This window comes from Athene noctua, chromosome Z (genome assembly GCF_965140245.1).
Source record: "Athene noctua chromosome Z, bAthNoc1.hap1.1, whole genome shotgun sequence".
In the NCBI taxonomy this organism is placed as follows: Eukaryota; Metazoa; Chordata; class Aves; order Strigiformes; family Strigidae; genus Athene; species Athene noctua.
This window is the reverse complement of record NC_134077.1, coordinates 66333607-66350055: the sequence shown is the minus strand read 5'-3', so window position 1 is coordinate 66350055 and position 16449 is coordinate 66333607. Positions and strand designations below refer to the sequence as shown.

Sequence of the window (16449 nt, the reverse complement as noted above, 5' to 3'; positions counted from 1 at the left end):
CACAGAGCTCTGGAGACTACTTACTTTATTTTTCTTTCTCTTTTTTCTGTTGTTCTTTTTTTTCCCTCACTTTTTCTTTTCACTTCTTCGCTTTTCTTTTTCTTCTCCTCTCCTGTGCTCTCCCCCCTGCCCTCCCCGTCCCTCTCCTCCTCCCCCGAAGGAACACGCTGCTCCCCAGCCCCGGCCGGCCGCTCCCGGGGGGGCGTCGCACGCCCCGACGTGCGGGGCGGCCGTTCCGCGCCTCTTCTCCAGGCATTACGGTAGGAGGGCCGCGCCGCGCCTCTTCCACCTGCCAGCGGGCTTTAAAGTTGCAGCCGGCCGCGACGCGCGGTGATTCGGGTCCCGGTGCTCGGGGCGGGCGGCCGCCGCCGGGCCGCATCGCGGTGCCGCTGCCGGAGCAGGGCCGGGGCGCGCCCCGCCTTGGCTTAGGGGGAGTTTTTCTCCGTCGCCCCCGCCTGCCCGCTTTCGTCTTTGCGCCCGGTGGCAAAGGAGGGCCGAGGAAGGGCGGGGGGCTGGTTCGCCCGGGAAATCCCCATGTCTGCGCCGGGTCACCTGCGCGGCTCGGCCGCCGGTCCCGGCGCTGCCACGGATTACCGCTCCTCCGCGCCCCTGCGGCGGCCGGGCGGCCGCGGGTAGTGCCGGCGCCGCCGCCGCCGCGGGCCCCTCCGGGGCAAGCTATGGAGCCCGGCGCCCCGCCAGACCTCCGCGACGTCGAGCAAAAGCTGGGGCGCAAGGTGCCCGAGAGCCTGGCGCGGCCGTTGCGCGGGGAGGAGCTCCCGGGACGACCCGGCGGCGCTGCCGCGCCCGGCCGCGGCACCGCCGCGGTCACCGGTCCCCGCCGCCGCCACGCCGCCGCCCTGGCCAGGCTGGAGACGAAACTTCACCTCCTGAGGCAGGAGATGGTGAGTAGCCGGGCGCTGGCCGAAGGGCCCTGCGGCAGCGCTCGGAGCATTTGCAGGCCCCCCGCACCGCCGCCTCCCTCCCGGCGGCACCGGCCCTCCGTGGGCAGCGCTCCCCGCAGGGTCGGCCGGGGCGCGCAGGGCTTTCCCCCAGCCTGCGACCCGGCCGGCCGCAGGAAGGCGGTGCTGCCCGCCGCCCAGCGCCGGCGCCCCTCATCCCTCCGGGCCGGCCACGCCGCCAACCGCCGCGGGCCGGTGCCGCCGAGGTGGCAGCGGGGAGGCGGCGACCTCCGCTGCTGCGCCGGTAAGGAGGCGGCCGTCCGGGTGGAGGGCGTGCGGCTTGGCGCGCTCTCGCAGCGTGGCTTCTGTGGAGTGGACTCGTTGCTGGCTTCTGTTCCTCTGTCAGCTCGTTAAAAGTACTGAAAGCCGGTGTTTCCATAAACGAAATAAAGCACTAACCGCTCTCTGCTGTAAATGCACTTTCTGCATCGCACCTGTTACCCGCCGGTGATTAATGACAAAAAGAGACACTGGATGTTTTCGGGCTGAAATGTTGTCCGGGTCTTCCGTGACTCTATTTCTGGACATTAGTCTTCAGGGACTTACTTTGTTCCAGACTGTACAAAAGTTGCACTGTAATTCTTGAACAACTATTTATAGTTTGGCTGAGAGGTTTTCTTGCCAGTGGCCCATGATGGGACCATGCTGTATTTAGTTCTAAACTTCTGACTTGTTTATTATCAGTGCAGATGCTTGTCTTACTTTGTATGTCACCATCTCAATTTTTTGATGATGCTGTAAAACTGGCTTCATTTTTTTTAAAGCAAACCAGAAAACCACTCTTTGCAAGCAACAAGTGAACACTCAGCAGATATGATTCTGACAATGCAGAGTACTTCAGATGTGTAAGCATAGTTGGCTTCCACTTTTATTAGGATGTAATTGTTATGTGAGATCTCAAAAGACTCTTTTTGCTAGCAGCCCTTTCCATAACTCTTGCCACTAAGCTTATTTGAAAACAGTGTGGAATTTGATCTTGTTGGGATGAGGATTTTGTTGGCAACATGTTGAGATGACTTTATGCAACTATCTTGGAACTCAGCATTTGCAGCAGTGAAAGCAATCTCATACTATGTGAACAAGTATAATGCCATACCATCAGTCCCTGTGCAACCTTACATATATATATATGTGTATATATAAGCAAAAGGTGGGTGGATTTGTAAAAGTTTTTAAAGAATAAGTTTGATTGGGGAGAAGGAAAATCAAGCATGGATATTCTGAAAGTTAATAGCCAAGATGATGTCCTTAATCTTGAGAGGTAATTTATAAATCACACTATTGTATGGCTTCATGTGATTTAAGAGATCCTCACAAATCCATCTCTCAATGTATTTTGGTGTAATAATTTGGTGAATCTCAGTTTTAACACCAACATCATCAGCATATCTCATGTTTATTTTTGAATTTTAAACTTGCACAAGGGTTGTAGAGTGACCCGCAGGTAGCTTAAAATGTAAAACTTACGAATGTTGGACTACATAGGAAACAAATACAGTAGCCAGAGTTCTTGACATGACTGTCTAGACATGTCATGACAGTTAGGCATATTAAAGGGCGGGGGTGAACGAGTGATTTGTCTTCCTCACCTATTCCTTTTGAGTTGGTCTCTTCACCTACTTTACACTTGCAATTTTCATGTCACTATCTTTAATTTGCCTCTTCCTCCTGCCATCCAGTTTCCCTGTTTTCCCTCCCTGCCCTCAGCATGAACGTGTTTTAGTCACAACATCCTTGACCTCTCTTTGTCACTTCAATGTCTGACTTTCACATCTGAACTCATTGCTCATGCTACATAAAGGGGAGTTCTGTTACACATCCCTTCCTGTTTGACTTCTAGTCTGTGTACGCTCATTAAACCACCAATATAATGACTGTTTGTAAAAGGTGAAGTATTAGTACTCTATCTGTGTATTTTAGATGCTCTCGGCTATCTTCTGGAATCCAGACCATGAAAGTGAGCTGTCTTCCTGGGGTTTTCCTCTACTCGCTTCAGCAATTAAAGGATTTTCCTCAATCCTTCAAGTTTCATCAAGTTCTTAATCTGTCACTTTCCCCTATGCAGTTTTCTTTGTGACAATGTACAGATCTGATCATTTAAGAATAACGTCAGGTAAAACCCAGACTTTTTCTTTCTATGTTTCTTTCTCTTTTTTATACCCATTATTCCTTGAACAGAGCCAAAACTTCTATCCCGTTTATTTCACACCTCTTTGCAACATGTTAGCCTTTGCCTTGGCTTAAAGGCCTAAGAGACCTGGAACTTGTAGAAAAGTAGTTTATAGCTGCTGCAGTAGTAAACAGATGCAAAAATTGGAAAAGATTAGAAGTTTAGAAAACCAAGTGTCATTCACCAAGCTATTTTTTTCTAGTTCTGCTATGATGGCAGCTTCTGCAGCCCACTCACTGAACTTTGAATAGACACATCTGTGATTTTTTTGCTTGCTTATTTCGGGCTTGAGACAAACATTTTGTAAGTGTTTACAAAACAAGGTTATTCAGGCTTTTCTATCCACATATAAAAAACTTGACACTGGTTACTGTGCTGACATCTTGATCTTTGATGCTGAGCATTACTGCTTCGTAATCTTCCTGTATTCTTGGTTTTGTTAAGGGTATTTTGGACAGATGTGGCTATTGTCTATTTGGTTTTTTGTTTTAAACTTGGCATTTTACAAATTGTGCTATTATGCAGCTCAACTTCTGTCCTTTCCCACGGCTATTGTTTGTCACAATGACTGTGTCTGAGCTGACAAATTTCAACTAAATCTGACAAACAAAGCAATTTTATAGATACTGCCTTAGTACGTTTTGACTTACAGTTGTGTTTAAATTATGGTGTTCCCCTGACATCCTATTGTTTGGCCCCTGAGAGTAAAGAACAAAGGAAGCATACCTGAACCTGTTTGTAAATCTTGGGAGAGGACACCAAGTCAGCTCAGGCAGTATAATCTGTCCAGTGTCCAGAGTAAATTAAAACGTACAGGAGTGAAAGTAGGTGGAAGTTTTTGTTAATTTAAAACTGGAGGGCCATCTCCTTTCCTGTCAATGCATACTTTTGTCCTTCAAAAGAAACTGATCTTCTGTTCTTACATCCATCTTGTATAGGAGAAGTTAGGGCTTATCTTGCTTCAGAACAAAGTAGCGATATCTGTTGGACTGGATACTTGTGAGGAAGAGAGAGATGGTGGAAGCTTTGAGAACTTTTATCTCATCAAGTTGCTGCATCCTTGGCCTGGAAAAGCATGAATGAAATGGTGGAAGTGATTACCTTCCCTGTGTCATCTGCTGAAGGGGAATGTTAAGAGACAAGCATATTATCATGTCAATACTTGACTTAGAAATGCTGGTTTTGACTGTTAGTTAAAGCATCTAACAGATCAGTGGTTTGTGTGTTGTGTGGGTGGCTATTGTACATCTGGCCGAAGGCCTGGAGGCTCACATCTTGCTTCTTCAGATCCCTTCGCTGTTCCCAGTGTATGTTCTTTTCCACTTAACCTGATTTTGCTGGCAGTCACTGGAATTACACACAAAGCACCACAGAGTATCTTTCTTGAAATGTGGACCTGTTGAGCCAGATCTCCTTCCCTTTCTTTACCTTCATTTTCTGCACTACGGTAATAATGGAGACTGTGCAGGATCCTGTAAACCTCTGAGGCAGAAGGCCATCAAGTAACAGGAGAAGCAAGATGTAGTTGCTAGTGTGGGTCTAAACACTGTGCTCTGGCCAGCCTAGGATGTGATGACTGCCTCCTACTAGCCAATATGCCCTTTATTCAGTATGAAATTTATTGCAATGTTAATGTTAAACTCTTTCCTTCTGTGGTATTTTAAGTGGAATCTTCCACTGGGGAATTAATAATAACCCTCCATAGCTGCAGCACCGTTCCTGGTGTATCATGCTCCTGAGGTCACCATTCAATACTTTTGACTTCAACAGCAAAACACTGCAGTAAATAATCAGTGAGGTTCATTCTGCAGTCCGAAATGATACTGCATCAAAAACCTCATTTCTTCTTCACAAGTTCTGGCGTTACTCAAAGGAAGATTTTCCTTAACACCTGAAGAAAAAGGGTGTGGTGTTTTTTTGTTTTTTTTTTTTTTTTTTTTCTTTTCGTTCAAAAGTTTCCCATAACAACTCTTTATTGCCCCTTTGAAAGCTGAAAGAGTTAAACATAGTCTGCATTGTGTATAATTAAAAAAAAATAGCATACTTTGCATGAAAATATTTCAGGCAGAAAAGGTGAACTGTGTCTTGGAAGTGAGGGGTAAATGGCAGTGCTGGGACTTCTAGATGAGATTCCTTCCAGTGAACGCCACTGAGGATCAAATATTGTTAATGAGTCGGAAGGCCAAACTGGGTATTCTGAGTGCAGTTTTAGGGTGAAGGGATAAAGAAATGGAAACAATCCTACTGTCCTACTGTTAAGAAGCTGAGCTTGTCAGATTTCTGCTAATGCTATTTGAGATAGAGGCATATTCCAAATCTCTTTCATTACTGAGTTTTCTCCCCCTTTGCTATCCTAGTTCTGTTTTAGTATAACTATTTTTTAGAAGGCTAATTATCATGGAGCCCTAACAAAATGAAGCAAAAGTAAAACTACTTTTTACTGATTGGAATTAAGGCAAATGGGATTATTATGATGCCAGTCTTTTTCCTTTCCCTATTCCTAACCCTTTACCTATCCTTTCCATATAAATTAATTTGCAGGTTGGAAGGCAGAGCTGATGTAATTCTCTTTTACCAGCTTTTAAGAGTTTGAACAACTTCAGATTTGCATAGATTTATTAGAACCACAGTTGTAGGGAGATCTCCCTTTATTGGTTTCTTTAAAAAACCTTTTTAAAAAAAATCAACAGCTATGACTTGAAACATCTCTTTAACACATGCTGTAGGTACAGGCTGCTACATTCACTGTTTTGTATGATAACATCAATTGACTTAACTGAAGCCAAGATCTGGTTCAGTGTGTCTAGTCAGCAGTGCAAAGCTGTGTATCAGATGCTGTTTTTCTGTTAGATTAATTGGAATTTTTGCCTAAAAACTTGATTGAAGATAAAATCTTAAATACAAAATTACTAGTAGCTAAGCCTCAAGCCTGTGTAGGAGGGTTTGATTAACCTTGATTTCTTAGTCCGCAGTTATTCAGTGAATCCCTAAAGTGAGGCTCTTAAAAGTAGAAAGAAGGCATACAGAAATAGAAGCCAACTTATTTCCCCAAGTCCTCCTGAAGTTCACTGAAGAAGCTGGTAATCTTGGATCTTGCTAATGAGTTTTCTCCTTCATACCCTCTAATTTGCATGATGTGGTAGAGGAGTTTGTAATTTTTGCATATAATGCAGACTGGGCAGTAATACCAGGATACTCAGGTTAGAAGGGATTTGTAGATTGATCCTTAGGGAAAATGGACAAATCTAGCAAGAAAAAATTGCAACCTAATTATAATACCTGAGTGTTGTCAAGTTTTCCATCTTTTCAGATCATCTTTGGAGGGATGAGGTGAGCAGGGTTATTTAAATTAATGCATATTTAAACATGGCAAAAGGATTTGAATTGTGGAACATCTTTATGTTGCACTCAGTCACTGCTTCTGGCTATTCACATTCAGCTATAGCAGCTGCTGAAGGGTTTAAGTGTCCAGGAAATACAGATGAATATGTGCTTGCATTATTGGCTATGCTTGACCAAGAGGCTTTTAAACATTGCTGATACCTTACCTAGCAGCATCAGTGTGAAATACTTCAGTACAAGTGCTTCTGTCTTGTGTATGGATCGTCACAGCTACGTCAGGGATACTTTACTCAAGACTTGCAGTTAGACTGGCCATGTACAGTGAGACTTCTGCCAGTCATTATTTCAAATAATATATATTACGGTTTCATGATGTTTCTTTCCTGATTACTTTGTTTCAAGGGTAGAGGAAACATTTTTGCCTTTGAAGTTGCTTTTTAAAGTCTGCTGACAGTTTGTAACAGAAGACATGAAGGATAAACCCTTCTGCATAGATCTCTGCATTTTAAGTGACTTACAATAGCTTTCAGTAAACAGATTACAAACTTTCTGATTAAATAAGCAGAACAGCATGATTTTCATAGAATAGCTTGGTCTGGAAGAGACCTCAAATATTATCTGGTTTGACCTTTCATTGGAAAGGGGGCCTGAATGAGATTATCAAACACCCCGTCCAATTGCATCTGGAAAACCTCCAGCAATGCATAGTCCACCGTGTCCCTGGCATAATTTTTCTGGTGATTGATTGTCCTCACTGTAAAAAAAAATATTTCTTATATCAAAATGAAACCTCTCATAGTGCAACTTGTACCTGTTGACCCTTGTATTCTCCATGCGTCTCCTTGTGAAGGGAGAGACTCGATCCTCTTTGTAGCAACACTTTAACTAATGGAATAATGTAATGAGGTCCCCTCTGAGGCTTCTTTTTTCTAGAGAGAAAAGACCTAACTCCTTCAGTCTGCACAAGGTAGGTTCTCCATCCCTTTCATCATAATCATTTTGTGTGCATAGTTTGTTTTTTGTGAATACTTAGGTCTAACTGAATTGAAAAGTTTCTTTCATGTGTGAGCAGAAAAAACTTGAAATCCACAGTACTAAATACATATATTGAACAGAGGTGATGGCCAAGAAGTGCATTTCTACTCTTCAATACTTTTTTTTTTTTTTCTGACAGTAAATAGTTAAAAAAAAAATCAATTAATTTTTTAAAGGTTACAAGATCCTTTGTCTATCCTCTGATTCAGGCTCAAAACCTAGTAAGCTTTCCACAGTGGACACGTCCTTTCTGTCTGTGTCCTGGGACAGAGGCTGGCTACTGGAATCTGGAGCAAATGAGGATGAAGTTACAGGATTAAAAAGGCAGAGGATCTGAGCTGTTGAAAAGAAATTGAAATTTAATTTAATTGGATGCAATTTCTCTCTTGGTTTTTCACCACAGAAGTTGGGCATTTTAGATATAAACAGTTCCAAAAGATGGTTCTCCAATTATTTGTAAAGACAAACAACTCTGAAAATTATGGGCAATCTTATAACAAAAGGAGAACTTTTTTGATAAGAAGACAGACTTGTAGTCTTTGTTTTCCAGCCCTCACTCTCACAAACAGTCACAAGCATTTACCCATGGTGGATTACATTTTCCTTTCATGCCAGTTGTTCTCTCTGTTGAATCTTGGCTTCAACCACCCACTTGTCCTTACTGATGTGGAATGGGACCTGGTATCTAGTTGGACAACTGGAGCCTGGGGTGGCATCCATGTATCATTTGGTTTCTTAATCTTAGAAGTCAGTAACTACTTGGGCAGCAATGCTAGGCCACCTCAGATCAGAGGATCTGTCCCCTACACAGTCTGTAATCTTTTAAATTCTTACTGAAATACAGGTAACAGGCAGTGCTTGAAACTATCAGTTTTTGTGAATGCTAACAATCTGTACTGGAGCTATATAGAAAACTGATGACTTTATAAGCTGTGATGTCTCAGAAGTAATTTGATAATTGATAAATATTGCTCTAAAATAACTGCAACAAAAAAGGCTTTTTGCAGGCTTGTCGGAAAGGTATTACATTATTTACAACTGCAGCTGTTAAAAGCACCTGAAGAAAGAGGCAGGAGAAACTTGAATTTGGACTGAAATGTGAGGGTTTCCGTCAACACAGCAATTCCGAAGAGCAAGATTACTCAGTTTTGGCTGATTAATTTACTGAATGCTTAGGGGAAAGAAGAAAAAAAAAAAAAAGCTAAAAACACAGCAAGAAAACCAAACTCTGTTAGATGTTATTCTGTTTTCTTTCTCCTTAAGAAAGTCCATATGTATTTTGGTCACTTAAACTGTTCTTGCTGGCCTTATACAGTTGTTTTCAAGTACAGTTTCAAGTACAATATCATCCTTGTCATAGGATAACTTAAGTTAATGCCTAAAGGGAATCATAAAACTAAAAATTTTAAACCTGTGAATCTTGGTCTTTTCAACCACTTAAGAAAAACATTAACTTTTTTTGTGGAAGACAGGATAAGTTGTTTAAGGACTTGAGAAGGGTTAGAGAAAGAACTGAATAGAAGTGACTGCTACAGAGTTTGAGGAAGAGGCTGAAATATCTGTTCTGAAACATATGGCTTCAGTAAAAGCAAAGGAGGAGATTAATAATTAAAATAATTAAGTTTCTTTAATATAGAAGATAAAACATCCCTGCACTTCTGCACTTTGCAGTTAAGGATATGTCTGTGAGAGGCTCCTCCTTTATCTGCTGAATGGATATAAACCAGATCTAACAGGAATTTGTTCTGTGTCTATACCCACTATAGTGATGCTGATTATGAAATAGTAAGCCTCGACCCAAGAGTAAGTTGCTTTCTGAGCTTGATTTTACTCTGTACCATGACTCACAGAGTATACAAATGGCCTTGGTATTCCTAGTATACTCTTATTTTGAGTCTGTAGCAAGCTGTAGCTGGGCTAGGAGTAAAGCCTACAATGGCAGAGACAGGTTTTTTTTAATGCGTCCATTGAAACAGTTGCATTGTAATCCACATAGTATTTCTATTTGTTTTTCTGTAGTAGATGGGTACCTGACTAGGATATTTAATTCAGCAGTTGAATTCACAGCCATGTAGTGGCTTCTGTCAAATTAAAACATCACTAAGGATTGTGCCTGCAACATGTCTAGGCTCTGTTTTGTAAAGGAAACAGTACTTGAGGATGTGGTTTGGAGAAGGATTTTAACTATATTTATCAAAATAATCTTCCTTCGTTTTTCTAGATTTTAACATGCTTTCTCTTTGTCATCAGTCATTTTCAGCTTAGCCATCAATGGATGTCTTTCCATGTCTGTCTCTAGTGAGAGCTGAGTTGTGTCCGAAGTGACTAGTGGATCCAGTCTCTTCATCAAGACCTGAAAAGCTGTTCAGCCATGTACCTGAGCAGTTTGCAAGCTTCAAGAGATGCTAACTGTGTCGGGGAAATGTTCATGATAACCCACTGAAAGGAATCTTAGACTGGAGGGTGATCAAAATACATATGTATTACAGCCTTGAAAGGTTTAAAAAAACCAGCTCAAGTTCTTTCAAACCTAGAAGCATATTCAGATGGTCAGTTATTTCAGAAATATCCTGTGGCGTCTTCCAGTGGTGAGTCCCACTGCCTGCCTGCCTGTGGAATAAAATGTGTCTGAGGATTTGTCCCTTGAAGCTGGTTCAAAGGAATTTTCCTTCCTTCATAAAAGGAGATAAGGAGAGGGCACTAGAGAGTATGTCAGGTGTTAGTTAGCTATTGTTTTGTCAGAATATGCAACCCCTCCCAGAGCTTCCATAAACACAGAGAAGAACAATAGTAGCAGACCTGTGTAACCCTGCTCTCAGCAATCTAATCCTTCTCCTTCCTCCCCACCAACTTGTCATTTCTTAATACTTGAATTTTGTCAAAGAAATGGTATGGAACATTTTGCTAATTAACAGGAAACACAAACTAGCTAAGTTGCTAGGAAAAGTTATCTGAATCTTTCATTTGCTGTGCTGTAAAATAAACTCCTTACAATACTGTATGGCCCTGCTGGGTGCAGCGCCAGGTGAAGTGAAAGCATTTAGTGCCTGTAAAGTAATGCTAAATTGCTATTTAACTACTTGGAGTTTCAAATTTTATAAACACTGTACTGGCTTAATTTGTAATTTTGTTCACTGTTGTTAGATACCAGCTGCATTCATGACTAAAATGCTTCCCAAAAGGAGCATCATTTTCCTGCATTGCTGCTTTGGCTATGAAACCTACCTCTTTCTAGATAGAGCAGGAAGCAAACATGCAAGAAATACAATGTAACAAATGTGCTGAGTGTTTCCAAGCTCCCACATTTTTACCCAAAGGTACAAAGGTAGAACAGCTCTGTCACTTTACATTTTTCTGAGGCTGTTGTGGGGTATTTCTTCTGACTTCCTACAGAATTTCCACTGGTTTAAAGAAATGTTCTATTTTAAATGGTTGCTCTGCATTTTGTAACTCAAATATGTGCTTCTGAGACATAAACATTGGACATGATTCTCTTAGTACTGTTTTGGGGTTTTTTTATTTACAAACCTTTAGATTCTGACCTTGACCCTTGCAATAATTATAAATGACTAGGAAAAACAGTTCTGACAGCAAGGAGAAAACTGTGAAGCATTTCTGTGTAAGCAGATATAGAATCTACATTGGTTTGCCACCTCTTCAGAAAACTAGTGAATATCTAGCATCCTTCCTGGGATGAGACTGCCACAGTTTGGAAAAGTGCCTGGAGAAGACCTGTTCCAGCCATATCACAAGCCTGAATTTGTTCTCTAAGTTTGGCTGCTAATACAGACACTTTTCTCTGTTGGACAAAGCCAAACAGTATGCGTTTAGAACAAAGTACATGACAAAAAACCAGTGGCAATGTAGGTTTTTATGTAGTTTTGTACTGAAGAATCTTTTCCATGGACAGGCAGGTTTTCTGACTAACATAATTTGGATGAGTCTGTGCAAAACCATGAAAACTTCAAGAAGTCATTTAGCAGCCACTGTAAACTCCAACCTTAGACAATTGTTCTGGTCTTCTCAAAGCTATACAGTTATGAGAGGACTTGAAACATGAAGCCAGAACAATAATTTTTAGAGGACTTTTCCTGATCTGTGCCTGCAAGTGGGTTTTGCCTTCACAGGGCCACTTCAAACATTTCAACCATTAATAGCTAGCCATATGTCATGGGAGAATTGTGCCGTACACTGAAATATTTCAGTCTCAAGTGGTGGCCTGTGACGGGTTCCTAGTGTTACAGGGTTTGTAGGAGAAAACTGTCAATCTTGCAACAGTAGAGAAGAAAGCCTCTCTGCAAGAGAAGAGCAGTACTATTATTAGCATGCCAAAGCAACAGTAATTTTCTTCATCTTCAAATACCCGTGGAATTTATCTACTCCTTCAGCACCTAGCAGTAGTTGTTGTGGCTGGAGCAATGCAGTGGAGGCACAGTTGCAGTTTTCCTTACAGGCAGATAAGGTAGCTAACAGTGACCATCAATTCCTATAGTTGGTTATGCATTCACCAGTGAAGAGCAGCAGTCCTCCCATTTCAGAAGAGAAAGAAATGCAACCCAAACAACATGATGTTTAAGCTTTTGTAATTTATCTTTTTTTTTTTTTTTTTTTTTTTTTTTTAAATTTTACCTGTTGAAGTTTAATGACAGACTGATTTCAGTAGAATCCTAACCAGGTCTATCCAAATACAGTCATACTTTTCAAGTCCAACTCTGTTTTGTCTTAGATTTCCTTGTCTAGTTCTCTTGCTTCCCAGGTCACTCTTGGTTGTTGGCAAAGGTCGTATTTGTCTTTTCCTAGCCATCTAGTGCAAGTCTTGCACCTTATTTCTGCTCCCCAACTAGCTTAGTAGCTAGTATTTCCTCAGTAGGAAAAATGGGAAATTTAACCAATGATTCCTTCCTGCTCTACTAATACCTCTTTTGATAGTTATGATTAATGCTCTTTTCTGAACTAGGATCAAGACACACTGCCTCAGTAGTCTGCTGTGTAGAAATCTTTGCTAAGAGAAGTTTAGGTATAAAAAGAACAATATGACATGAGCTAGAGTGATGTAGGAGAAGCTGATGTCTGTACCACATGGTGTGGATGATGGCTATTGATCAAAGGAGGGATCAAATAATATGGAAAGACTGGAACCTACAGTACCTGTTTTTTTCCTTGAACTTTATAGTTCATGACTGATTACTGCTGTTGCTGTCTCATGAGATGCCCTTGGCTAGAAGCATAGGATTTCTGATTATTGAGGTTTTAATATATGTTTTCACTTTATTACCTGGATAATCATGCCTCATGACCTCCAGAACAGATTACTGCAGTGTGTTCTGTAGGAGAAAAAGGGCCTTTTGGCTTTTTGAGCCAAAAGGGCTCAAAAGCTGCAGCTAGTATAGCCTGCAGCAGCCTGCTTGGCTAGTTGTGATGGCCAAATTAAATGTTTCAGCTTGCTAAAAATGTTTTAACCTCTTGTTTTCTTCTGGCTTTTTCACTTGGAGATCTCTGATGCAGGTTAGCTGCTAGCTGGTTGATGCATTTTAGTGGGTGAGAAAGATTTATAGGTATCTGGATCTATAAGTCGGATGGATATTTTTGTTTGAAAGAGTCAAAGTAGGCAACTTTGCTTCATTTTATCTGATAATCTCAAATTTACTAGTACATTCAGATAGGCACAAAGCCTGTGTATGAACCATATTTTAGCAGGATGGTGGTGAGATTTGGATGTTTTTTCATTGTAAAGAAAAAATAGGGCTGAATCTGAAAGACACAAAACTTCAAACAGTGCACAGATTAAACCTAAAGAAACAAAACCCCCAAACTTATTTGATAAGATGTTGATTCATGTTGTGATTTAACCCCAGCCAGCAACTAAACACCACACAGCTGCTCACTCACTCCTCTCCTCTCCCAGTGGGACAGGGAGGAGTATCGGGGGGGGGGGGGGGGGAAGTAGAATTAACAGATTGAGATAAGAATGATTTAATAGTTGAAATAAAATATAATAACAATAGTAATAATAAAATATAATGATAATTGTTATAAAAGGAATATAAAAAAAGAGATAAATAAAACCCAAGAAAAGATAAGTGATAATGCAACTGCTCACTGACCGGTGACAGAGCAGTGATCCTCCCCCCAGACAACTCTCTGCAGTTTGTATACTGAGCATGGTATTTTATGATATGGAGTAGCCCTTTGCCTAGTTTGGGTCACCTGTCCTGGCTATGCTTCATCCCAGCTTCTTGTACACTTGCTTGCTGGCAGAGCATGGGAAACTGAAAAATCAAGTCTTGAAGTTCCTTTTTATTCTTATTTGGATAAACCTTCAGTAAATCGGACAGGAATTTGCCTTAGTAAAGATTTTCTTGTTAGATTAAAAGTATGCTTTTAACAGGACCTACCCCATCTACAGGGCCACAGAAGTATTACAAGCAGAATCCCATTTTGAAATCTAGGGAGATTCAGGCAAAGAATTTTAATTTTTAAAAATCTTACGTTTCTCTCCAGTGGTATTGTGAAAGCAGACTTGAATTTCAAGAAAGTATAGAATTGTCTTCAGTAGTAACATTGTTGTGTCTTGGCTCTAATTTAATGAGACAAGGTGGGGTTTGGGTTTTGGTTTGTTTTGTTTGTTTTTTGTTGTTTGTTTTTTTGTTTTTGTTTTTTTTTTTAACAGTAATAATGAGGTGAAGATCACTGTTGTCTCCGTAAAGGCAATGTTTCAAACGTTGAATATAGCAGTAAGCAAAGCCCATTATCATCTTTCACTTTTATTTTAGTTCTGTGCTTACAGAACTACTGTGCAGAGTACTTACACTGTGCCAAAATTAAAGCTAGTTCATTTTAAAGAGATGAGCAGGTCTGGAGTGCTCATTAACCAAACCTAATTCAGGAATGAACAAATATTTTATCTATTTTTGCACTGTATTTTTAAAAGCATGTCTTGGTCAAGACAAGCATAAATAAGACAGAAAGTGAAATCAGTGAAAAAAAAATCTAAATATGCTATTAAGCCCCAGTGCTGTCTCATGCCAGTGGGGAAGACACATACAGTCTTGTGTTGTGGCTCATGTCCAGAACACGTTATAATGATGATGTGATCGTCCATCTGTTGTAACACTTTCTGACACCCACAGCCGATTGTTACCACCACATATTGACCTGAATGATTGCAGTGGTATTATCTTGTCTGTCAACATATGTGAGTCCATAGTATGGATTTTTCTGGACATTTTCACCTCTGTTATAGTAGATTTGTTTCTAAGGTCAGATGCTGCTTTTATGACAGCAGCATGGGATATTTGGAAACATTCAGTAAAAACTTCCAATAGTATTAGAAGCTTTTCTCTTTTCTCAAACCCCTACATTTCCTCACTGCTCACTTTCATGTTCATTCAACTAAGCTTTAAATAATCACGACCTTCATTTTATATTAATTCATCCTTCTGAGGCTGGATATTTCTCTCCTTGAATTCTGTGATGCTTCCATATTTAAAGAGCTGATTTAACTTTTATTTTGTTTCGGCAGGACATGATGAAATAGGAACTTAACTAACCTTTATTTTTTTCCTGCTACTTGCTCTCTGATCTATAGCATGTTTCTCTCTGATAATCATGATCGTATCTTCTAAGTAGGTATTTAAATTGGTTTTTTTCTTTTTCACAGTAAAATAAAAAGATAGCCAAAAAAACTAGAATAAACAAACAAAAATTTGGGGCCTGAGAATTTTGTGTTATGCTTAAGCATACAAGATACCTCAAATAATATAATGTTTAAAAAAAGTATCCTACTGAGTGAATGGTTCATCAAAATAATTGAGATTTTACTAGGTATTAATAAAAATGGCAGGCTGCCCACAGATACTCCACAGAAAAAGATCATGCACATTTCAGTGAAGTGGAAAAAGGCCTTGAGATCTACTTTTTTAATTACAGATATAATTCAATTAAAGTGCACAGCTTGGTGGCATGTATTTTCTTTTAAAGTCTGAAGGGGATCAATTACTATGTATAAAATCAACATGCTAAAATATGGTGGCGTAACAGAAATGTAAGTCACCAGTACTGTAATTTCCTATACCAGATGATAACCATAGTAGCATAATGTTTTGTTCATATATTTGCAAGAAATGTCCTTGAAACCTGTTCATTAAATTATTTACACTCATTGCTTACTGAGCTAACCTGCTCCCTCATGAAGTTGCTCTGCCTCCTGATTATTCTGGTGGTGTCTCAGATCTGACCTGCCCGCTTCCTTGATTTAACTAATGGGTGTTTAGTAAGCTCTGCTTACAGAAGGAGAATCCTCTTCTGGCTGATGTCGAATTACACCGTCTCTCCTTCCTAGTTAAAAAACACTGTTCACAAAGCTATGTTATGTTGCTGCCAAATTTCACTACAGGACCTATAGAAATATTTGTCGGAACCATTTGGTGGAGGATTGCACTGGAACTGCAGCACATTGAAACAAGATGACTAGCGTAGAGCTTCTTTTTAAACTAGCAAGGTCACGGGCGCAGACAGAAACTGAAGATTTCAAGACTGCTCGCTTTCTGAACAGCTGGCACTATAGTGAGTGTAATGAACACTGCCTAAAAATCTACTATGAGGGTTTTAACAATCTTGGAGTCTTCAAGAGAAACAAGAGCAGAAATATTCTCTTTTGCAAAAGAAAGCAAAAAGTAAGCAATCAAGACTGCTTCTGTAACCTGCCATAATGTTTTTATTGTGACTCATTATGGATACGCAGCTGAAAAAGGTCAGTGTAACTTGCTCAGTTTGCAGAAATAGACTAGATCAGTAAACTGCAACTATAAATGAACATAAATTTAACTTTCGATTATGTAGCTTTTGTATGTGCTCCTTAGTTGTCTGAAGATTACCACAAGCCTAAAAAACATGAGGAAAGAAATGGGAAAATGTCCCAGCAATACATTATATCACAAGTAC

General features: G+C 40.5%; 1 protein-coding gene across 2 annotated transcripts in view; it reads left to right on the top strand.

The window, feature by feature from the left end:
• The first annotated feature begins 320 nt into the window (after positions 1-320).
• LURAP1L (leucine rich adaptor protein 1 like) overlaps positions 321-16449 on the top strand; it is a 27776-nt gene continuing 11647 nt past the window's right edge. For both annotated transcript variants that reach the window (XR_012635604.1, XM_074932751.1), the window contains exon 1: positions 321-902. Coding sequence is in view for 1 of the 2 variants with exons in the window: in XM_074932751.1 (XP_074788852.1) it covers positions 678-902 (225 nt within the window). In the remaining variant the exon portion in view is untranslated. The remainder of the gene's footprint in view (positions 903-16449) is intronic.